This window comes from Camelus dromedarius, chromosome 4, assembly GCF_036321535.1.
Source record: "Camelus dromedarius isolate mCamDro1 chromosome 4, mCamDro1.pat, whole genome shotgun sequence".
NCBI lineage: Eukaryota > Metazoa > Chordata > Mammalia > Artiodactyla > Camelidae > Camelus > Camelus dromedarius.
In genome coordinates this window covers 65039875-65064549 of record NC_087439.1, presented here as the reverse complement: position 1 = coordinate 65064549, position 24675 = coordinate 65039875, and the positions used below count along the sequence as shown (strand labels likewise).

Genomic DNA, 24675 nt, shown 5'->3' with positions numbered 1-24675 from the left:
TTGCATTTTCTCTAATCTTTACTTCTACAAATTGAAAAGATGAATGGTAGATCTTCTCAGTTTATCCTCTGTTTTTGACAACCCCTCTTTCATATTTTTCATTTCTTTGTCTCTTCCTATGCTGTATCTTGGATAATTTTCTGAGGTATATCTTCCATTTTGCTTTTTCCCTTTTCAGTTATGTCTAATCCCATAATTCTTAACCAGAGATAATTTTGCCTACCAGGGGACATTTGGCAATGTCTGAAGGAATTTTTGATTGTCACAACCTGGGGATTACTATTTGCATCCAGTTGATGGATAACAAAGATGCTGATAAACATCTCATAATACATAGTGTACCCTTCACAAAAAAGAATTACCTGGCCAAAACAGTCAATAGTGCTGAAGTTGAAAAAACTTGATCTAATCTGTATTTTAATCTATCTATTGAGTTTTAAATTTCAAGTACTACATTTTTATTTATAAAAGTTCTATTTAATCCTTGTTTTAAAACTGCCTGGTCAACTTTAATAATCTAACTTCTTCTACTTTTAATACATTAATCTTTAAATGCATGGATATTCTGTGATTCAATAATTGCAGTCTTTGCGGGTCTGATTCTGCACTGTGTTGTTTCTGCTGACTCTTACTCATGGTGGATTTTTAAAATGTATTTTTAATGTGAGCTTAACTCCTTGAAACTTTATCTGTGTAAATTCTTTAAGACCTGTGTTAGGAGTATTATTCAGTGAATCAGCAGTATTAGCATCACCTGTGAGCTTGCTAGAGATACAAATTTTCAGGCCCTGCAGCAGATCTGAATCAGAATCTCTGAGAATGGGGCCAAAGGATCTATTTTATCCATATTCCCAAGTGACTCTTATGCATACTCAAGTTTGAAGATTTGAGAAGCCCTGATTTAAAGTATTCCTCCAGAGAGGATTTCCATTTCTTTTCTCAGGCACCTAGGAACATCACCAACCCAAGATCATTTTTAAAACATTTTTTGAGGGCAAGGAACATGGAAATAGTGCACATTCTAGTTGAAACTGATATGAGAATGTTCAATTTTGATTAGGAATTCTCATTTAAGACTTTTTTTTCTTTTTCTTTTTTCTGTTCTACCCAGAGCCAAGCCTAGTTGTGCATGCCTACTTCTGTGGGGCAGATAGTTCTGTTTTTCATGTGCTGAAGGTGGCTCTCACCTGGAATAGTAGCATTATATTAGAATGTATGGCCCGATCTCCCATTCTACTGGAACCTAGTGGTCTTGCCATAGTCAATAGAAACACTTGGAGCAAATATTCCTACACTATCTCACATCTCTCCCCCTACCTTCAACCGAGAATTGCACTTCCTTGTAATTTCTACTCTCCAATGATCTATCTCCTGTTAGAAACAAAAGCAAAAATAATGTGAAAAAATTTTGGCTATTTTATCCAGCATTTTTAGGTATCTAAACCAAAAGAAGTTTGTCTTCACACTTAATCCATCATATTGTCAGAAACAGGAGTCTTCATTTGGTTTTTAAAACACTTACCCAAAATATTAGCATGATCTGAGTAAGTGTTAAAATGACTACCCATCCAGACTGTGTACTAAATAGTAATGCCTGCCTCTAGCCTGACACTGAATCATTTCAGTTGCCCACAGCTACTGTAGAAATGGGCAGGGGTTACTTAATGATCTCAGTCAGGCAGAGAATTCAATACAAGCTAAGTAATAAATACTGACTCACAAGCACATGCCCTCTAGCAAGTGAGGTTGCACTGCACAGTAAGACCCACAATAAATGCTTATTCCCATTGGTTTTAAATAAATAGGTATCTTGCACCAGCAAGAGCTTTATATTTTATTGTAAGGCAATAAAGTATTATATAACTACCCAGGGGCCAACATAAACTATTCAGTCTTTAGAAACAGTTAGTTGCTGTCCTGTGTTGTTATGCGTTTTCAAGATCAGTCAGGGTTTCTTCTTATTAAGTTTAGATATAGTCCTTCAGGGAAAGGAATGAATTGCAATTATAACCTTCAATTAGCCATCAACAATATTTTCTAGGTCCCCAGGCAAAATAAAGCACAGCTGTTTGAATTAGTATTCTAGTTCTCTACTTTACTTTCATAAAGGAAACATTCAATATACATGACGATCTTATGAAATGCAGAAAAAAGTGACAAAGGAAGTCAAGGAAAAGTAGCCTGATGCTTGAAGTTTTCTAGCTGTAGAGTGTTAGAGAAATCCATGCTGCATAATGTATGACATTTTGTCATTTTAACTAGATGGCTCTGTAGCATTGCAGAGAATACCTTATATAAGGTTGAACCATATGAAATTGGTAATGTTCTACTCTTTTTGACCTTCAAACTTAGAGATTTCATGTGGTTCAATGTAATACTTTGTCTTCTCAGTTAAAATTGATTCTTGCCTGTCAGGGAACTATGAAGCTATGACATAGTGAAACTGAAGACGCTCTGTGGCATTATGGAACAAAAAGGTGATCGGGCAGACAGTATTAATAAGAAATAATTTAAATATGCCTGGTTTTTTATCAGGACCATCTGCAAAGTTCTCTGTGATATACCCATGGTATCAAATTTTGTTTAGAAGTTCACTTTTAACTATGCCTCTGATACTCTGTGATTCTCTTCATCCATGCAGCATTCTTCTGATTCATTTTTCTCCATTTGTGCTGTGTTTCTCTGTGACGTGAATCCATCCCTATCCATTCTGTCATGCCTCCATTTTTTGCTACTTCGTCAGGTTGCACTGAGCCTTAAGAGGTAAGCTCCATCGAAAGAGCTCCACCAACTGACTTTCCTTTATGTCCAGAAAGAATCCTTTGTCTAAGATATAACATAACCCTCCTCCTAAAATCAATACTTTCTAAACTACACTTTGACAGGAACTTATAAGGAGAATAATTCCCCTTATAGCCACACCCTCACTAGAATGCCTTGAATGCTTTTTCACACACAGTGTGATATCAGTGCTTGTTGCTAAGTATCTTCTCCTGGGATGTACAGTTGAATCCTCGACTTTGCACCACAACTCCCTCCATTGTCTGTACAGTAATATACACACCACAATACCCCAGAAATTGGTAGTACCCAGTGCCATCTTGACTGTAGGATTCCCAAGCCTGCTTTCATCTACCGGGTTCATGAGCCTTAAAATAAAAGAGCAATATTTGAGTTACTCTATATCATTGTCTCTTAATTTGGACAGTGATATTTCCAAAAGTTACTAGGTTTGGCAATTTACATGGATCAAATTTATCAAATAATAACCCACCCTCCCTTTAATGTTGTGCTGTATAGTTAATTAATGGGAATTATTTTCATATTGATCTCAATTCCATTTCCTAACTTATGTTAGGATTTCTTAGGGCCAATAGGATAATATTTGGGTTTTATCATAGGAAGTTTTTGAGAGCAGAGAATCGAAATTGCTTTTCATTCAAAACGCCTTGAGCTTCCTAAACAAATAAAAACGTATTTTCTAAAGAAGGCTAGCCAATCTACATAGGAAACCCCACATAGCACAATTTGGACTTTTCACTCATCTTCTATTAGTCCTCTCAGTGCCATCTAATAGTTAAGGGCAATAAAAAAAAAAAAAAAAGACCTATCTGCCCCATAGATTTGAGTTAGAAGTTTTACCCTTGTTCATTGTGAAGGAGCCAGGGTTCATAACATGATGCTACTCCATGTTGTTTCTGTCTTCCTGTAATTAAACAATGAATCTCATTGCTTTATATTAAAAATGTGTCAAATGTGGCAGACTAAGAAAAAATCCACAGCACTAGCCTTGCCCTCCAGACTGGCATTCATTTTTAGACATAGATGTTCCAGCCTTTTCTAGACACAAATTAACATATCTGAGATGTTTAGTAAAATATTTAATACAAGAAAAAAGTGCAAATATTTAGTTTGTATGTTATGGCACCATAATAATGGTAGTTTTGATGCAGAAAGTCATTTGATCCTTTGCAATCTGAAATCTTTCTATCCCTGTGACCTGCTACCAAGTTTTGGCGCCAGTACAGTTGATGATGGTTTCTCATCATCAGTGTCCATCTTGTATTAATGATAAATTCTCACCATTGTGTTTATCTTGTCTTCTGCCTTTTCACATAGATTAACTTTATATGTCATGGCAAGACATTATATGCTTTGTAAAATTAAGTCCCTACATAAATAAATGTATTTTGGGAGTTCTTGATGGTTTCATTTAAGTTGTAGACAATGAGAAATGTTTAATGGGCAAACTTACTTGAATAATCCAGTGTGTCTGAGATACTGTGGCACTCAACAGTAGGAAGTAACCAACTCTGCCTGAAGAGGGATGGGATTAAGGAAGGCTTCTTAGAGGAGGTAACTAAACTGAATCTTAAAAGTGGGAATTTGCCGGATAGACAAGGATCTTAAAGGCTCTGCAAGTCATGGAAACAACACATGTAAAGGTAGGAGATGCCATATTTGAGAGACTAACCAGTTTGACATAATTGGACTATAGAGCACTTGAGACAGGAATAGAAAGAGAGATGAACAAAATAACAAAGGTCAGGTATTATTATTCACTGATGACTGAGCCTATAATATATTTTAAATGGGAAAATTATGTGATTATATATTTGCACTGTAGAAAATAATATTACATGACACTAATGTCCCAATGACTTTCTACATGCATTCTAGGAACCATCTTTTACCAAGGTTTATATAAGTATAAATTAAGACCATGTAGATACCAAAGAGGAACTAGCACAGATCTGAGATTGAATCCTGTCCACTTCTTCCCAGCTATATGATAGTGGAAAATTATACCTCATTTTTAAAAATATTAAAAAGAAGATATTGTTTCACAGGGTTGTTATGATAACTAAGAATTACAATTCATAAAAACTAACTGGCAAAAAAGTACCTAATTGACACATAATTGATATTCTCTATAGATTAGCCCTTATTCTAACATTATGGATCAATGCATTGTTAAGAATGCTATTGCTTGCAATGATGAAAACCATTTTAATTTGAAAACATGTGGTTACTAAGCAACCTGTACTCTATATTTTTTTTAACTGGCATAAGTGAATTTTTGAAGTATGTATTTTTTGTGACCTGTTGACCTTCTATGGAAAACTTTATATTCCTTCCATTAATTATTTTTTTGGCTTATGAAAAGTTCAGTAGATGTTTCTGGGTATCAACTACAAGTTGCTTCTTGTATTTTTTTTTCAAATACATCTTGACATGACAAAATGGAGCCATGTTTTTATTTTCCTGAAGAAATGCTCTGTTTTTCACTTATCAATTAAGCAATTTCCTCTTTGTCAAGCATTTGCAGTTAAAACCATGCCTATTAAAGCAGAATTTGGCCTATTGTTTATGAGAAATTGAGGGAAAAGACTAATTCAACATACATACATACATATTTATTTATTTATCCATTTCAGGTCCTATTTTATTCTGTTTTCTCTCACACCTCAACCTAATTTAATAAGCTCTTCCTTCTCTTACTAGCCAAAATGAGGGAGGAGTTGCACTTCTTGGAGCTTGTGGATGGTCCTAGATAACAGATTATTGTTTGAACAAGATCCCTCCTGACACCTTTGGTTGACATAATACTAGTTTTAGAAATTGAATATGTGTTTGCATCATGTTAATTTTAGGTTTAAAAAAAGCTTCATATTTAAAGCCTTCTTATTAAAATTTATTTCACTCTCACACAGAAATCCCAGCTGCCTCTTAAATTTGCAATAGAGTCATGAAATTACTTGAGATTCTTCAAAAGGCGGAAACTAAACACAGAAACCTACTTAAAATGTCTAATTTTTCAACACCCAAATTTGCCATCGTGGATTCATTTTCCAGATTTCCCACTACTATTTTAACCATGCTAACACTACACTGGGAAATATAGCCAAACTAAATCAAAATACGGAGACTCAGATAAACTACGAGCACATGGTCATTCCCTTTAAGGTCAATTTACTGTTCATTAATCCCACATTACTCTTTCCTTAACAACCCTACTCAGGAAGCGCCTGTGGTCGCCAGAGCAGCGCTCTTCCTGGAATGTGCCCGTTTTGTTCACCGCTGCAACCGTGGCAACTGGCCAGAGTGGATGAAAGGACATCATGTGAATATCACCAAGAAAGGCCTCTCCAGGGGACGATCTCCCATTGTGGGCAACAAGCGGAACCAGAAGCTGCAGTGGAATGCTGCCAAGCTCTTCTACCAATGGGGAGACGTGAGCTTTTGATTTTCTTCTATAGAAATTAGGCTGGGTGAAGTGAAGAAATTTTGTGTTTATGTTTGTCCGTTTGTTTGCGAGACAATTTATGGAATATCTGTTATGTACCAGGAACGGAACAAAACGTTTTCGGGGCAAATAAACTTAATTTGTTTAATCTTCCCAATAAATCTACAAAGTTAGACATTATTATCTCTTCTGCCTTCTTTCCTGGTCCTCTGTCTCTTTCCTCCCTACAGATTCAGACATTTTCAGGATCGCATCATTCCTTCCCATATAATTTCCACTAGGATTACATTTATTCCTGTATTCTCAACTTTTACCTGTATGCCAGTGGCACACACTTCTCTATCCAAAGCACTTCCCAGAACTCTGACCAGCATTGCCAACTGTACTTTGGAGGCATTCACTTAATGTCCTGAAATGAATCAAAGCAAAATAAAATCTTTCTCTCCGTTTAAACACATCCCCATCTGCAACCCATCTTGAACTTCCTATTCTTATTGATGGTACCACCATTATCTAAGATGACAGCCTTTGAACACGTTCTAAACCTCCTTCCCTTATTGATTCCCCCTCTTCCATGTCACTGATGCCCTTTAGGTCAGATCTTTGTTACTTCTCATCTGTGTGACTAAAGTGTTTCCCTATTTGGTCTCCTCCCCTCAGTCTTCCCTCATCTGACCCATCCTACACACTGCCAGTAAAATGATCTCCCAATGTCATAGCCCATCAAAAACCAGAACACTCATACTTATCTCCCAGCCTCCAGACTTGCTCCCTCCAATTCATTCTCCAAACTGCTGTCACAGTAATTAGCCTAAAATGCAAATCAGACTGTGTTTCTTAATTCAGTTATAATGCTTCAGTGGCCCTCCTTTTCCCTTGGGATAAAACCCAAATTGCTTAGCCTGGCATTGCTGCTCTCTCCACAACCTTTGCTCATCACGCCAAGATTATGGATGATGAGGTCAAATGAGCTAATATATCTAAAGAACATTTATCTCAAATCTTTTGCATTTAAGAGATACTCAGTAATAATAAGTTACTACATTAATTTTTGAAAGCAGGATATATGGTTTGCGTATTTCTAGCAGCTAGTACAGTTTCCCTCAGAAGAGTGATGAGGGTTCTCCGCACTCAAAAGCTACCTTCCATCCTTCTTCAGAATGCAAAGTGAAGTCCAACTTCAAGAACTGTTGGATGTGGTCCCAATCTACCTTTCCAAGCCCTCAGCCACGTTATTTCCTCTCACAAAATGTTGCTTCAACTGAGTGGCTTATTTGTCAGTGTCTGGACACATCAGTGCATTTCCCTGAAGACAGATCTTTTGGAATTCTCCATCTGGAATATCCTCTCTTCCCCTTCCCTGTTAGAGCAAACACTGATTCTTCAATCTGCAGCCATGAGACTTTATATGATTCTCTGAAGTGAATCTAATCTCTCCTTCTTCTAGACCAAGAAAGTGCTTTCAGTTTCTTTTACCACTTAATGTGTTATTTTGATACGTCATTACCTCTCCAGTCAGATTGTAAGCTCGTTTAGGGAAACAGCAAAAGACAGAGACAGACGTCCAGTGTTTGAACCCCAGTTCAAGGTTGCTGATCAATCTCGAGCGAGTCTTCCAAAGTTTCTAACTTTCATAATTGCCAAACAGTGATCCTTCTTTATGAGGGTTTATAATCTACTAGGGCACATTAAACAAAGATACTGATGTACTATAACAATTTATTCAACTTTATGTTTTATTTAATACCTAACAAATTACCTAATAAATATTTGATGAATGAAGGAGGAATAAACATATCCCCAAGGCATTCTTCTAGTCTTGGAAGAGATACAGAGCTCTAAATTATTATTTGGATATTTAGTATTATCCCAAACAAGTTCATTTTTTGAGCAGCCTTTTAAGCTTTACAAACTGTGGGTTTAACTTAAATTGCTTAGTATCAGCATTCTGGAAGGATCAATGTAAAATTTTTTCCCCTTTGAATCTCACTGTTAAGTTTACTGGCTCCACTCCAGACTCAGAATTTCATGTCTTCTTCTTTACAGAGGATTTTCAAAATAGTAGCATCAGGAGAAGGCTTTTTGTTAAGGTGGTGGTTTTTGTTTTTGTTTTGTTTTGTTTGCTTAAAACTTCTCAGGTAAGCAGCTAACATTTTAGGATGCTGCAATATCTTTTTACAGTGCTTTCTTTCTCATTGATGTGGTTTTTTTTTTTTTTTACCAGTTCCTCCTCTAAAAATAAATAAATAAACCTAATTACCTCCCCCCCTTAAAAAAAGAAAAAAAAAAAGAGAGAGAACTCATTGATGTGGTTTTTGTTACTCCTCCCTTAATTCTATAGTTTTAGAAGACCTCTTTGTTTTCAGATAGCCAAGACATTCAAACAACTTGTGTTTTTATTTAAAGAGTTCTGAACATATCTTTGTGAGTTTCTAGTAGTGTGTCTAATTTCTTACATGCCCAGAATTTGGTGACTTTTCCAAATATTTGGAAAGGATGATACAGGAAGAAAGAAAAAAAATTAGCTGGAACTCTGTCCTTATTAATGCAGAGTACCAAAACTTTCGAACTCCAAGTTCAGTGCTCATTTTAACTTTTTGACTCTCCTTCCTAAGAATGTGTCTCTTCTTTTGTTGCATAGAGTATGTAATTGGAACGTAAAAGGCATTAGATAGAGGTAATATATTTTGTCTCTTCTTTTGGAAAATTCCTGTTGGTGAATCAGACAACAATCCATGATGATTCAGAAAAATAGATAGCAAGTACTAGTTTTGTGAATTTCTTGTAAAAGCCTATGTTGCCCATGTGCTGAGTTATCTGAAAGTCATATTTCTAATGTGATGTCGGGTATGCTCTCAGAAGAACAGCTAGTATTTTTTTCTAATTCATAGTGTATCATGAGGGGGGAACAAAGAAAGCCATTTATCGTGTACTTAATGACAGATACAAATAAAACTGCAGTACCAGAACCCATGCTAGACTCTAAACTCATTAGCATGACAGTACCTTTCTCATAAAATAGCCTAATCAGGAACACCGAGGAGCTGACTTTTTTTTTTACTGCAACAAAATCCCTCGTTAAAAATAACTGCATACTCCTTTATTTGAGACCTATAAAATAAATGACCTTTGAGTGAATGAAAATATTTTCAGAAAAAAATTTGTATGAGAATAAAAAAATATCATTCCAGCTCCCGCAAGTCTTCAGACTAACTGACCTTGGAGACAGCATCAGCGCCTTCCCTCTCGGGGTTTCCACGTTGGGGAACGTGGTGGTGACAACACTGTGGCATACAAAGGGGGATTATCCTGGAAATGATTCCCATTAATTGGTGGCTTATGACCTCTGTAATGTGAGAGCCTATTTTACAGTCTGACATGCCTTGTGCTGTTTCATTCTTTCTCTTCCCACGGTAGGCAATTGGCGTCCGATTGAATGAGCTGTGCCATGGGGAGAGTGAGAGCCCAGCCAACCTGCTGGGTCTCATTTATGATGAGGAGACCAAGAGGAGACTGAGAAAGGAGGATGAGGAGGAAGACTTTTTAGATGACAGTAAGGAGACTCCCTTTACTACAAGAACCCCTGCTTGTAAGAACCTCTGCTTTAGGAGCACGTAATATTTCTCTTTCCTCTTTCATATTCTTACCACCTTCCCATGTCTCCCCACTGCACCTTCTCCCCTATTCCCTGTGCATGGATGTGAAGCATGTGCATAAAGCCACACAAGGAGAGAGCAAGGACCAGAAAGAGAAGACTGTAGACGGGAGCAAAGAGTTTCAGGCAATATGGAACATCCATTGTGTTGTAGTCTCTGACTCTTAATATTATGCAAAGATTAGTTTTAGGTCTCTCTGAGAAAACATAGTTATGGAAAATTACTGTCCCGGAAGAGGTTTGGTCAGGTTTTTGTGTTTTATTGTTGCTCTTAGAGATTAAAAAGGATTAGAGCAAATAAAATTGAATGAAAAGCTTCCCAAATCACTAAAATATTGAAATATTTAATCAGAGAATATTACAGTATTTAACATGGAATTGAAATATTAAGATTCAATTGTTAAAACTGTGAATGTCTGATGTACTATACTTATTTATTAGAATTATAATTGAGCCCCATCATAGAAGAATAGAGACAAGAAGATTCCTGGGCATCCTTCTCAACACCATTCTGTGCATATGTGTGTTCTATACCATACAAACTTGTGTGTATGTGTACCACTGCCTTTTGTGGAGCATCAAATTCCAACATGGTTATAGAATTAGTATCATTATCTAAGGAAGACAGTGAAACCTCTTCCTTTTACCCTTCTTTAATGGTTTGAAACTAAGACCCTGATTATGTCTTAAGGATTGTTCTTAGTTAAGTGATGCCAAACCTACTTCATCCTTATAAGCATGAAATGTAAAAGGATGTCTACAGTGTAATATTGAACAGAATTAAATAATAATCAAAGAAAATGTATTGGTTTTTTTCCACTTTCATACCAATACTTTTTTTTTTTTGCATTTTTTCATATTTTGGTTTTTCTCAGCCCTTATCATGTCAGAGAAAATCTTTTTGACTTAGCTATTGACAAAACACCAAATTCTGACATTAGCCTTTTTAATCTAATGATGGAAGTTGGCCCCAAAGATTCCCTCAAGTTCACAGGAGTCTCAGCTATCCTAGAATGACTCATAGAATTGGGTCTGATTTATAGGAAGAGTTGAGGATTATCCAGCAATCCCAGAACCTAGTGAGTGCCTGTCAGAAGAATTCCGAAGCTGCCCTGGATCTCCTGGGGTCCTTTAGAACAGAGAGGAGACAAAGCAACATTAGATGGATGTATCTTCATAGACCAGAATGGTCTCGCATCTCCATGAGACCACATAAGTATCATTGGCCAATATGGTATGCCTGTTATGTTAGCTTTTTGGTGAGATTATGTATAACTCAATCCTTGTAACAGAATATTTCAGATGATAGTAATGAGAGATCCTGGACTAAGACCAAGGACTGACAAGAAGTATCTAAATGATAACCTCAGGATTAAAAGGACAGCATTAGAAGTTTATACTGAATATCTAGTATTCAATTATTTTTTAAAAACATTTGCACACCTAGGCAATTTCTAGAGTCATGTAGCCTTCACTGAGTATAAGATTGGAATGTCTGCTTTAGTTCTCCTTTCAAGTCAATACATAGCTCACTTTGCGTTTAAAAAATAATCATGGTGTAAGCAAATTATCAGTCTGGAAATTCTTGAGGAATTAGTGTTTTCCATTCTTAATAAGTGGCAGTATCCTCAGCCACATATTACCTCTGTAGAAAACATAATGATTTTCATTGGGGAGCAATAGGCAGATATCTTCAGAAGGACTATCATTTCCACCCACTATCAATATAAACCATGAATTGTATATAATATTCAGTTAAGGAAGCCAAATACAGAGGAAACATTTTAGAAATGTTTTTAGGAATGTTAATATGCAGTGATACAGTGATTGCTTGGTAACTTGATTCATTGGAAATAGATAACTATTTTCTTTCTTTTATGAGAGGCGTGACTTTGGTTTTGTTTTCTGAACACTGATAAGTAATCAATATATTTCTCCATGATTTGGGATGTCATGTATCTGAGAACTAATTGTGAGGATTTTAAAAAGTCTCTATAGTGTCACTTTGGCCATCATCTCCCTTTAGAGCAAAACCCATTAGTTGGTCTATGGTAGATGCAACTCATTCAAAGACTGGTCTTCTTCAAAGCAAAGGAGCATATCTGCATATTCTAGTACAGCTATCCCTTAATATGACAGGCTAACTTGTATAGGCTGTATTATACAGGTGACCAAGGAAGTACCAAATCTAGTAGTTCCAAATCTAGTTGACAGCCCTGTACCTTGTCTAAATCTGATTGATCAACAATGTGAAAATCTGGCAAGACTGGTTTCTATTTCTGTTTTCATTAAAAGGCTTTCCAGTTTAGTAGAGCTGCATTTTGTTACTCTCTGATGCCTTGAGGAGAACAATTTAGTTCTTAATGACTGATATTTTAATACTGAGGCATTCCTTATAGAATTGCAAAGGAGGAAAACAGAGGGGTGTGGTAATGCATAGATTATGCTAAAGGGACCAGGTAAATTAAACATGCATAGGTAACATCCTCATATGCAATTTCATTTTGGACATGTGGAGGTAACATTCTCATATGCAATTTGATTTTACACATGTGTAGCTATGTCCATCAAACCGTGCCTCTCTCTATGTTTTATTGGTTTATTTACTTATAAAAGAACTCTTTCATTCTTTAGGCACTGTGAACCCCTCCAAATGTGGCTGCCCCTTTGCATTGAAGATGGCAGCATGCCAGCTTCTCCTGGAGATTACCACCTTCCTGCGAGAGACCTTTTCTTGCCTGCCCAGACCACGCACTGAGCCTCTGGTGGTAAGCAAAACATATTGATGATCAGCCTAACTGGAGAGTCTAGCCATGTGGCCAGGTTTTGAGGATTCACAATTTCCTCAAATCTCCAATGGCCAAATGTATCATAGAGTTTAAAAATTCAACCAAGGGATTTTCATACATAAAAAGAAAAATCTTTTTTCTCTATTAAAAAAAAACCTATAATTGACCTTGAAATCTCTAAAGATAGCACCACTGGGTAAAATGTTGGATCAATCATTGTCAGTTAGTTATCCTAAGAATGTCTAAGAACCTCTAGGTGTTTTTGCTTCACAAACTATAAGGAGTTTTATGGCCAGCATTCTCCAGAAATCACTGACAGATTTTTTTCTTCATAATAACTACTCAAAAATCCACGTAGAAATGTGCTTCCAATGAGTTTTCTCATTTCAATTATAGGTGAAAAGACTTACGTGTTTAGCATGCAAATATCTCCAAACATGTGTGTTAGTCCTGCAGCATTTCCTATGGATGCGGGTGGGCAGAAAAGAATCACATGTTCTCATGCGCATACATACACAGAAACACACACACACACACACACACAGGCGCGCACACACACACATACACACAACCCTGTATCATCAGGGCCTGATTTGTGTAACTTAGGATACAAATTCTAACAAGAGCCAGGGGTCTTCGCAGAGCGTGTGGGACAGGGGCACACCTTAGAGCCCATTCTCCTTGGCCCCTAGTTCTCCAGGGGGCACAGAGTTTCCAGTGGTTCTTCATCACAGCCAGAGCTGAGGAACCAGAGAAATTCTTTTTTTTTTTTCCAACTTGACACAAGACTTACACTGCTCTTCCAGAAAAATGTCATACCAACAATCTACATGCCTTCATTTAGGTGAATTTTACAATCCACCAGCTCTCTTGCTTTTTTAACCAAACTCTATGTGAAGAAGGCTGAACCCCCGTCCTGGGGGAACAGAAGAATCAGTGCTCTGGTATTCCTGAGAAGTGCCTCTCTAACTCCAGTTTTCCCATGTCTGGACAGCCTGTTTCCTCACACTCTAAAACATAAAATGGAAATACTTATAGGTAAAATATGTTTTCAAGAGAAACATATCCACATTTGGACTGTGAAACTATACCATTTAAATATTGGAAAGGGGAGTTCTTCCTTCTACCTTTATTTAATTTCATGTTATCCTGGGCCTTTATTTTTCTGAATTGTCACCTTCAGTATTATATTGAGACTACTGTATAAAACCAAATCAAAACCACCACTTACCAGATGGGTTTAGTTTAAAGTCAAGCATGAGAAAATGTCTGATCTGTAGGCCTCTGTCAGTGTTAACCTGTAACATTCTAATTATACTAAAGCCTTGATAAAAGCACAGAAACATACCTACTTTTAAGTGTTCAGATTTTCAATGGTCACCATTTTGGCCCATTATGATTTTTAAAAAATAGGAACCTTAAAATTTGACAGTTATTTTTGTTCTTCCTTTCAACACTATGAAACTATAGTTTAATGTCCCTTATTATTGTAACAAATTTTATTTTTAAAAAAAATCAATCAAATCTTTTAAAAATTACTGTATAACCACCTAGCAGACTAGTAGGAAATGCCAAGAAATTAAGCAAAAACAGAACCTGCAATCATTTATTCAATAAGAGGAACTTTTTCACTGTTACACTGCCTTTCACTAGGTCTCAGAAATCTTTTATTCATTACACTAGGATTTTCATTGTCAAGTGTAGATATATATTTTGTGTTGAGATGTGACCTTTATAAAGTAAATGGGGAAGACTTTTTTCTCATGTTTAATATACCTAACCGTATTTGATGGTGAAGAAAACTCAAGTCACATTTTAAACTATTGTAGAAAAAATAGTATCATAAAACTGTTTTACCAACACAGAAGCTATAAACACTTGAAGTTGTTTTTTAAGAAATTGTACTCAATAGTGACTGTAACAGACTCAGCATAAATACCACCAAGATGAAATATTTTAAAATTTTAACAAGACATTGCTACAAGGGTATTTATAGACCTTTGGAATGTTTTATTTATTCAGGAACATTTTTAATAGCAGTAAAAAAAAAGTTACTCTAATGTATAGAATAATAAAAGTAGAAGGTAGTAAAATAATCACTTCAAATTAAAAATATTCTGGGATCTGAGGCTTGAAGATGGGAGAAAATTGGGAACAGAAACTTTCCACCAACTAAAAGTCTTTCTGGTAGAAATGTCATAAGGCCATTTCCAAATAAAAGATATTTCCCTATGAAATATTTGTTTGAAAAAGTCCTAGTTATATTCCAAGTGTAGAAGAGAATGCAAAAATATCTGAAGTACGATAATTAAAATAAAAGTTAATTTGATAGGGTCAAGAAATCCCAGGAGGCCACTCATTGGTGGGGAACAGAGGTAAAAGGAAAAATGATATCAAAAGATTTTAAAATGTTGCTAAAAATGTATTTTTACTGACTTAACAAATTTTTCCCACATAGATCCCTAGATGCAACTTAGTATACTCCCCCCCTAAAAAGTAACTTCTGATAGCATTTTTATTCACTCTTTTTGTAAACCATACAAATAATATTTAAAAATGGAAAAAGCATTTTTTACAAGATTCATCATCTGAAAAGCATAATAATCAAATTTTTCTCTAAATATTAACTTCCAAACCTGAGAACAACAAAGAAATTTTTTTACAGAATTTTGTTTATAAAACTGCCAGTCTATTCAAATGTTTCCCAGTTGAATTAGTAAAACCAATAACCGATGACCAAGCAACATGGAATTAAAAGAAGTTATTTCTCATCCGATGATGATATGAGTCCATAATAATAAAGACAGTAAGGCAGTCTCCAGGCGTCTATATTCCCTCATTAGGGAAAACAACATATTGGATGCTTTTGTATAAGATTGTGCTAGAAACTGTACCAACAGGATTTAACAAATCAGTTTATAAAGAATATACTGCTGGATTCCAAATGTTCCTAAAGTTAAAAAAAATCCGAAGCAAAACACAGTTCACATATATGAAGACCAGACTGATGAATATTTGAGAGTAAGACTGAGCAAGGTGGTACGATGGTTCCAGACATGGGAGAGGACGTGACCCAGAGATGAATATATTATAACAGGAAAACCAATGCATAAACACCACACTTAAGAAAGGAGCAGAGGGCCGGGGCTGGCCAAATAAGGGACTGGAAAAATCTGAAGAACCTTCCTGGAAGAGTTCACATTTGAATGTAGCTTTGAAAGATAAGTGGGATTTTGGCAAGTAGATAAAAGTGGAAGTTGAAAGAGATTACTTTTGAGAACCAGACTTGTTTTGTATTACTTTTTGTCCCAACTAAGAAATGAGTCTAATTAAATGTGGCTACCAAAATAGAAATTAGTTGGTTATTTTTTTTCCTAAAAGGGATTAATTTCAGAGAAGCAATTATATTCCTAGAATATTTTTTGACAATGTTAAATAGACTCCATGTAGTTCCTTATTTTTCTAGATGTGATATAATTTTCTGAATACCAAAGCATAACTTCTATTCTTAATTCAAAGGGAAAAGAAGAAACAATATGTAGAGTCTAAAGTTTCATTTATTAGCAACAATTAAAAGCATAAGATTTTCATCTTAGTGCAAACTGAGTTTTTCAAACTATTTTTTGTTTTCCGTGCTATTCGAATCTGAGGGCTTACTATGTCATAATTAGGAAAAATGCTGTATAAAAATAAAGTTAGCATTTTATATATTTTTCACTTACCAGGTCTGAAAGTGTTTTAGAGGTTAATGATTAAATATGATCTTCAGCATGAGGAAGACTCCATTCACAGAACAGTTCAAATGTTCAACTTGGAGCCTCACAGGTCAAACAAACTACTAAATATTTACACTCCCCAAGGTTTACTTTAGTGTGTGGGATCATTCTGTTCATAAGCAGATAGTGATGGATCCGCTGTTATACTGAAGTCTTCCTAGAAGACAGTGAGAAATTCCCCCAGTGTATGATCCTGTTTTGAGCCTCTGGCCTCACACATCAGGTTCCTTAAGCCTGAACTGCCTTTTCCTCCTTGTTTGCCAAGCTAATCTTACTTAATCCTCAAGATTTAACTCCAACATCATCTCTGTATTTGTTTTCTATTTCTGTTGTGTGATATTGTAATGTACAATAAGAAATAATGTATTTGGTCTTCATCCTTGTTTCTGGCACAGAGCTCCTAGAACCCTTGCAATTTCTTTAATGTTGGAGTGTGATCAAAGTGTCTTTTGTTATATTAATGAGGTAACTTTTGGATTGCCTCTAAATCACCTAAGGATCCAGCTGGTCGATAGAGGAAGCAACCAAGTGATTAGAAAATTGAAACTTTCAGTCCCACCCTCTCACCTCCACAGAGAGGAAAGGGGCTAGAGGTTGAATCAACTGCCAGGAGCCGGTGATTTAATCAGTCATGCCTATGGGATGAAGCCTCCATAAAAACCCAAAGAACAGGGTGCGGAGAGCTTCTGGTTGGTGAACACATGAAGGTTGGGGAAAGGGGTGCCCTTGGAGAGGCAATGGAAGCTCCACACCCTTTCCCCATACCTGGCCCTATGGCATTACTTCCGTCTAGCTGTTACTGATTATATCCTTGTGTAGTAAACTGGTAATCTAGTAAGCAAAGTGTTTCTCTGAGTCTTGTGAGCCCCTCTAGCAAATCAGTTGAACCCAAGGTTGTTGGAACCTTCGGTTTATAGCCAGTTGGTCAGAAGCACAGCTAACAATCTGGGCTTGCAGTTGGTGGCTGAAATGGAGATAGTCCTGTGGGACTGAATCCCTAACCTATGGATTAAGGAAAATGTTTTCATGGCCACAATCTACAATTGGCATTAGATAAGAGGGAATTTGGCTGTTTAAATGCAGCTGGGTGCAATTCATGGAGGGAGGTTCTCCATAAGACCAGTGCAGTGCTGGGGAGATGCCAGCACTCACGTGCTCCCCACTGCTATTTCAGGACTTGGAAAGCTGCAGACTTCGTTTGGATCCTGAGCTAGACCGGCACAGATATGAGAGGAAGATCAGCTTTGCTGGGGTCCTGGATGAAAATGAAGACTCAAAAGATTCCCTTCACAGTAGTAGCCACACCCTCAAATCAGATGCAGGTGTTGAGGAGAAGAAAGGTATGGAAAAGCAAAAATTAATTCATCTTTCAGGGTTTCTTGTAGGGCATTTGGTCTGGGGTCTAAATGGCAGAATTGTGCACTAAAAGAAGTCCAGAATTTTTGGCTCTGTACAGCACTGTGTTTGCTCAATGAGGTAGGCAGTCACACTGGTTAGGGGTTGGACTCTGCAGTCAGGGAGGCTTGGGTTCTATTTCCAGCTCAGAAATTCTCCAAATCCCATTGGATTTAAGATGCCATCAGTTGTAAGATGAACCATTATCTTATATACTAATAAAAAAGGAAAAATACTCCCCATTCAGCTCGTAGGCAATACTTTATCACTTAATGTATGTTTCATTCTTATTGAGAGAACTTTCAGATGTAATTAGACATAGATTTTTATTATCAGTATATATAATCTTGTATCAGTATATATATGATCCAAGTTAAAGTTTTTCTAAACCATCTTCAATTCAGAGTTCAAATTCTTAATCATTTTTCAACTCAGAATTGTCCATGTCTGTGTTTTTATATGTGATAATGTCCTCTGTGCCATCTGAATATTAGTAATACATCATTTCTTAAATAAATCTATAAGAGAAGTAAAGCGATTGGTGTTAGTTACTTTAAGCCAGTGTGCAATTTTATGAAGCTAGCCACCTTCAGTTCCTGCTTCAGTAATGTTGCCAAACGCATCTGACTTACCACGTTACCCGCTCCTCCATCCAGCTATCATTTGACTCCTTGGACTTAAAAAACACTGGCACCCGTTTTTTATATTTTGTTGCCAGTGCTTTAGATATTCACATGAACACAGGCAATAGCAAATGTGTCACAAATGCTGCCTGGCACAGGTTATCCTAAGATGTCATCAATTGTAAGACAAATCTCAATTTTAGATATGTTCAAATGTAAAAAAATGTGCACCTTAAGATAATGAAATAGAGTGACTAGTTATGTGACCTTATCCAAGCTGTTTACTTTCTAAGTCAATTTTCTTCTCTGTAAAATTAGATTAATAACACCTACCACATTATAATGTTGAGGGCTTTAAATGAGACAATGCAAGTAAAACATAAACTCAGTACCAGATACATAATAAGTACACAATAAACAATTATCCTTATATATATATCTCTATATATCATGAGCATAGAAATTAGAACCTATGCAGAAAATCCTAAATATGAGTTAGAGATTGCAGAATTTTAAGTTGCTCTTTAAAGTCTCCTTTGAATTGTCAACTTCTCTACCTGATTTTTCTATTTCTCAAATTTATTTGCCCCTCAATGTTTGAATGATGAACTCCAATTGAAAGAACATCAGCACATTTGTAAAAAGAGTCAAAGACAATTTTATGCATTGGGATAATTTCTAGTGTCCTGCAGACAGTGACTCCATAAATGATAATTAAAGGAATGCATAATTCTGAAAGGAATAGCCCTAGATAGAGAAGCCACAACATATTAAAAATATTTAAAATTTTGTAAGGAATGGATATATTCTCAAAAAAAAACTTGTTAATATTTCAAGGTCATATTGTTGTCATGACATTTAAAAATGCAAGTAATCATATCATATTGTTTTGAATTTATGGTTTAATAGAAGCCATGTTGCAGGAAGGATTTAGCCAAGTTTTAGCAATTTCTGAGTATGAAGTATCAAGTCAAGGCTTTTTCAGATACTGGTACTTCTGAAAGGATAACTGCAGATGATAAGACACTTCCATGTTTTAAACATATCCCACAGGGATTTTTTTTTCCCCAAAGTATTGTGTTAGATACTATTTCTAATTGTGTCAGTATTATTGCTAATACTGACATGGTTAAATTTAAGCAGAGTAAATTCTACACCATTTAAAAAAAAAGACCTCATTAATTTTTAAGAACACTTTAATTCATGATTATCGTTCATGTAAATTGCCTTTAATATTCAATACACAAAGAGTTTTTCTCCTCATAGAATGGCTATGTGATTGTATGAAATTTGTATCATAAATGAAGAACAGGAAACTGAAACTATGAATAAAAAGAGAACATATTCATAAAATGTCCTTTACCAGTTGGCAAAAACCTTCCCAAAGATTCCTAAATATTCCTTAACCCTTTTCACAAGCTGATACCAGCTGCCAAAGCGGATGTGAAAAGGGGGACCACAGGGACCCTGCTAATGTAAATTATTAAAATTATATTTAAAATTTCATACCATCTGTTTGTATAACATCTAAAAATGTCAGTTCTTGAAATAAACAGCCTGAGGACAATTTGGATCCTGCAAAGGAAAACTAACATGAAATAATCCTTAGAACTAAAAATGTCTGCCTAAAATCTCCAAGCAAGTTCTGTTCAATCATTTTATCCATATTCCAAATACAAACTAAGATTGGCATTCTAAAATACAGACACCAAGACATGTCTGATCATTCAGCAGTCATCTATTGAACACCTAGTATATACTGGGCACTGTTACAGTTTCCTAGAATACAGTGATGAACAGGGAAAATTTCCCACATATATTTTAGTTTATCTTAGCTAATAGTTAATAATGTAATAGTGAATAACATTAATTTCAATTAGATATATATAGTATGAAGGAAAACAAATTAGAGTCAGAGAATTAGTAGTGACCTGGAGTGGGAGGGATTGTAGTCAGACGGGCCCCATAAGTGAGACTGGTCTGAGACCTGTATGATGTGAAGGAGCCAGTCATACAAAGGGCATACAAAACGCAGAGACAACAGAACAAGGCTCTGATGTAGGAATGAACTTGGAGCAAGTGAAGAAGGGCAAAAAGTTCAACATGGTTGCAACAGAATGAGTTGGAGGAAAAGTGATAGGAGATGGGGTCAGGCAAAGAGCAAATAAATAGGGCCTATAAATGTGGTTAGAAATGTAATTCTATTTTAAACGTGTCTGAGAGTTGTTAGCAGGCTTTGACTAGAAAAGTGATATAATATTTGTATTTATAATTTATGTATTTGAAAGATGAATTGAACTGCGGGAGTGAGGGTAAGAGGGAGTTTCATAGTTATATTAGTCCAGGGAGTAGGTGATGCAGCTTTCAAAATCCAATGATATTTTAAAGTGTGGCACCAGCAAGACTTGCTAATGAATATACTGTGGATATACTGAGAGAAAAGGGAAAAGAGATGTTTTATCCAATTTGGATGAATTTGTTTCACTTTCATACCAGTTCTCGTTGTCATGGAAACAAAGGCTAAAATTCGATGGTGTACAATCTCAACTGATGTCTCTTGTGTACTATGCCAAATCTGAATTCTAACTGCTGTATCCTTTGTAAATAACCAGTGCCGTAATTCTGAACATTAATTTTTCAGTGCTGTAGGATGTCTCCCATTATCTTTGGTGGTAGAAGAGGTTCTCAAAATTAAATTTGTTTCAGATCCTATTAATTTGGGGTTATTTTGCCATATTTGTAGGATGAAAAAAGATCATGAAATCAGGCAAAGAATGCCAAGTGTGCCTCTGTAAGAAAGTTTTGAAACTTATTTCTTTAATATTTTTCTCTACTTCCCAATCTACTTTGAGATGAAATTGGATTAATAGTTATTAAAAATGATAAGTATATTCTTAAGTTTCAAATACATTTCAGGTAGGTCACAAAGTCTCAATTAAACCTAGAAATAATACAGTGAAGCCTGAAAAATACAGTGGTTGAGTTTTGTGCTATAATTAACACAGAGCACTCTGGTCTATAGTCCTTGTGGAGTGTATCCAACTCTGCTGCAAGAATTTCTATCCAAATGTGAAATTCTATCCAGATGTGTTCAGGGAGCTCCATGAGGCCTTTGCCAGCTGAGTGGTGATGATTTCCATCTTTCCCAATCGCAAGAATAGGTCAGAGATGAAACATTTCACATTATTCAATAGGAATTCTTCCAGGCTTCTTTATGTGGCACTAAAATCCGTACTTAATTAACATTTTATGGAGCAATGCAAGTTCTGTCACAGTCACATACTAGCTACCCTGTGAGTAAGAAACTTTAGGCTAAAATGCAATCTCCCTGATTGGGACTTTTAAAAATATTAATAGCTATGCCTTAAATCATTAGTAAAAAATCTTGTTCCTGTCTTAAGAAATGGCCCCTTCCTGATCATCACTTTAAGCCCTGAAAACTTTCTTTATCTCACTTTTACAAAATCAATATGTGACAATATCAAATCTTCAAAGAAGAGGAAGGAGGTGTGTATATGACTATGGGAAATAAGGATGCTTTTGATTAAAAAGTAGGTTTCGAGTTGAATGTGTTTCTTTTACCCTTTTATTTTCCTCACTGATGACTGTTTCTTCCAGAACACTAAAGATGAATAATGCATGTTCTTCTTGGTACACGTAGACTGTAAGGTTGGCTCAGAGTGTTGCAACTTTTGGACTCATATCTCACCCAACCTATTGACTGAGAGGAGGATGCTATGAAATCACTAGGTGCATTGAAAATGGAACCATTTCACACTCAGGTTCACCCAAAGCACCCCACTGAAAACAGATCCTATATAGTGCCTTGGCTAAGGAACTGAGCGGAGCCCACTGCTGACTGTTGGAGAGAGAACTTGTTTTTATTTCTTAACGAGGTATTCCTAAATGAAGGGGTTTCCATAACTCACATGAGTCTGTAAGTTCCATTTCAAAAGAAAGACAAAAACAAATGGTTTGTGGTTCTACTGAATCAAGCAGTGATGCTGTGTGAACGTACTAACAGTCGTGGAGGATGCTGCGGCGGGGTGCGCTCATGCTTGTGAACCCTGGGCCAGAGAGAGAGCAGGTGTTCCCAGCACCGATGAGCTATGTGTCCGAGAGAGAAGCTGCACCAGCCCTTCCTGGTGGACCCAGCCTCCTGCCCGCCTAACAAAGCCGCCTGACGGGGGGCTTGGGAGAAGCTCCTTGTCCAGACATGCTGCTCGTCCCGGCCAACAGAGAGGAGGCTGTTCAGGGACAAGTTGGGGAGAGCTTGGATCTAACACTGGCTGGGGAGAACTAAGGGGGAAAAAGCCCTATTTTATTCTTTTAATACAGTTCCCAGCAGGAAGATCAGGATAGGAGGTTCCCGCCTGCTCCAGATTAAAGGAACCCGCAGTTTCCAGGTGAAGAAGGGGGGTTCCTTGTCCAGCATTCGCCGGGTCGGCAGCTTAAAGAGCAGCAAGTTATCACGGCAGGACTCAGAGTCTGAGGCTGAGGAGCTGCAGCTGTCCCAGAGCAGGGACACTGTCACTGACCTAGGTAACATAGAGGAGTGGGGTGTGCAGGGACGTGGGGGGCAGGAAGACAGGGCCCAAATCCTGAAACAGCTCAAGTCCATTTTCTTACACATCAGTAGATGGAGGACAGAGTCATAGGTTAGAGCGTTCATTCAGTCTGAAAACCAGGCTGCCCTCTCGAGCAGGGCTGCTCCAACCTTAACGTGCACACGGTCGGTCAGCTGGGAGCTTGCTAAAGTGCAGATTCTGATTCAGCAGCTCTGGGCTGGGAGCCAGAGAGTCTACATGAGGGAAAGAAAACATTTTAATGACAGGGACAGTTTTTGGAAATCCAGATGTTTGTGCATCCATTCTTCTGGTCAGGACCTTTCAAGCAAAAATGCAGAAATTCCCTTGGGGACAGACAGCTAGCATAAGGTCTTCTGTAAATAAAAGTTTCTATTTCCCAGTAAAAACAACCAAAATTTCAGAGGAAAAATGTCTACACCTAAGAATGAGTGACCTTCAGCGAATCACTTAACTTCTCAGGGACTGTTTTCCCCAGCTACCCAATGGGGATAATTTTGTTTACTCCCTGTTTACTCTGAAGGGATGCTCTAAATGTGTCAAACTCCTGAGTAGGAGCTCTATATACAAACAGAGCATTAGAGCTGTAGATTGTCACTTTAAGATCCACAGAACCCCAAAATGTCTTAGTCCTTTGGTTCCTGATCACTGTCTTAATAGACAAGAAAAAGGTTAAGCAGTCGTGCCAGTAGGGCTCACCAGCTGCCTGAAATTTAACTGTTAGGTAAAAAGTGAAGTACATGGTCTTTGCCATTCAGTCCCTGTATGAAAACCAAAATGGAAAGGTTTTTTTTTTTTCCCTAAGTAGGCCGCTTCAGAAGTCAGTCAGGAAATGTGGATAAATTATCAATCAAGTCTGCTGAAATAGAGACTTAGTATAGCTCATCAAAGAGAGTTTAAAATAGGAAATGTTTTACCCACCCTTGCCCTTGAAAATAGCTAATTTATGCGTTAGTTAAGATTCAGTTTATTTTTAAAGGAGACAATAGGAAAAAAAAAAACCTAATGATGTCTTTTGTTACAGGTCTTAGCTGTAACAGGATCATCAGTTAGTTTGGGGGAAAATATTATTTGAATTAATTATTAAAACTGATTAATTTAGCCTAAGCTGTTAAATCAAACTATCCAAGCTAGAAGCATAGTTTGTCATAGAAAATACCCAAAATGCCTTGTAGATTTGAGGACAGAGCTTTGTTATCTAGTATACTAAGTAGCGAATTCCTGCGAGAGACCTCCTTCGTATTTTCCTGCAGAAAGGAGTTTGGACAAAGGGTTGTCCACAACTGGGCACAACTGCTTTCAAATTCCCTTAGTTTTTCCAAGGCACCCGCCCATCTGTGAAATAGCTCTGATAGCAAAGCCAGATGGTGTTCAGAGCGGTAGCACTGGCCGTAGTCACGGCAGCAGTGGAGGTAGCAGCACCCCGTGTGGCCACTGCAGGTTGGTTGGTGTCCCTACTTAAGTACACCTGCAAGGTCTGGGCAGTCTGGAATGGACTTGGGCACGCTCAATAAATTTGGGCACACTCAGTCAGTAACTTGCTCATCTCACCAATTCAAGGACTTGACTCTGTTTTTCCCTCTGCTCCCATGTCTCAAAATGGA

General features: G+C 36.9%; 1 protein-coding gene across 13 annotated transcripts in view; it reads left to right on the top strand.

Annotated features, from left to right (window-relative positions):
- UNC80 (unc-80 homolog, NALCN channel complex subunit) overlaps positions 1–24675 on the top strand; it is a 190501-nt gene that overhangs the window by 74559 nt on the left and 91267 nt on the right. For 10 of the 13 annotated variants that reach the window (XM_064485009.1, XM_064485007.1, XM_064485012.1 and 7 more), the window contains exons 23-27: positions 6023–6235; positions 9665–9800; positions 12537–12670; positions 17642–17807; positions 22824–23027. In XM_064485009.1, the coding sequence (XP_064341079.1) occupies positions 6023–6235; positions 9665–9800; positions 12537–12670; positions 17642–17807; positions 22824–23027 (853 nt within the window). The remainder of the gene's footprint in view (positions 1–6022; positions 6236–9664; positions 9801–12536; positions 12671–17641; positions 17808–22823; positions 23028–24675) is intronic. The other 3 variants (XM_031451864.2, XM_031451862.2, XM_031451859.2) reach the window with 1 other exon arrangement.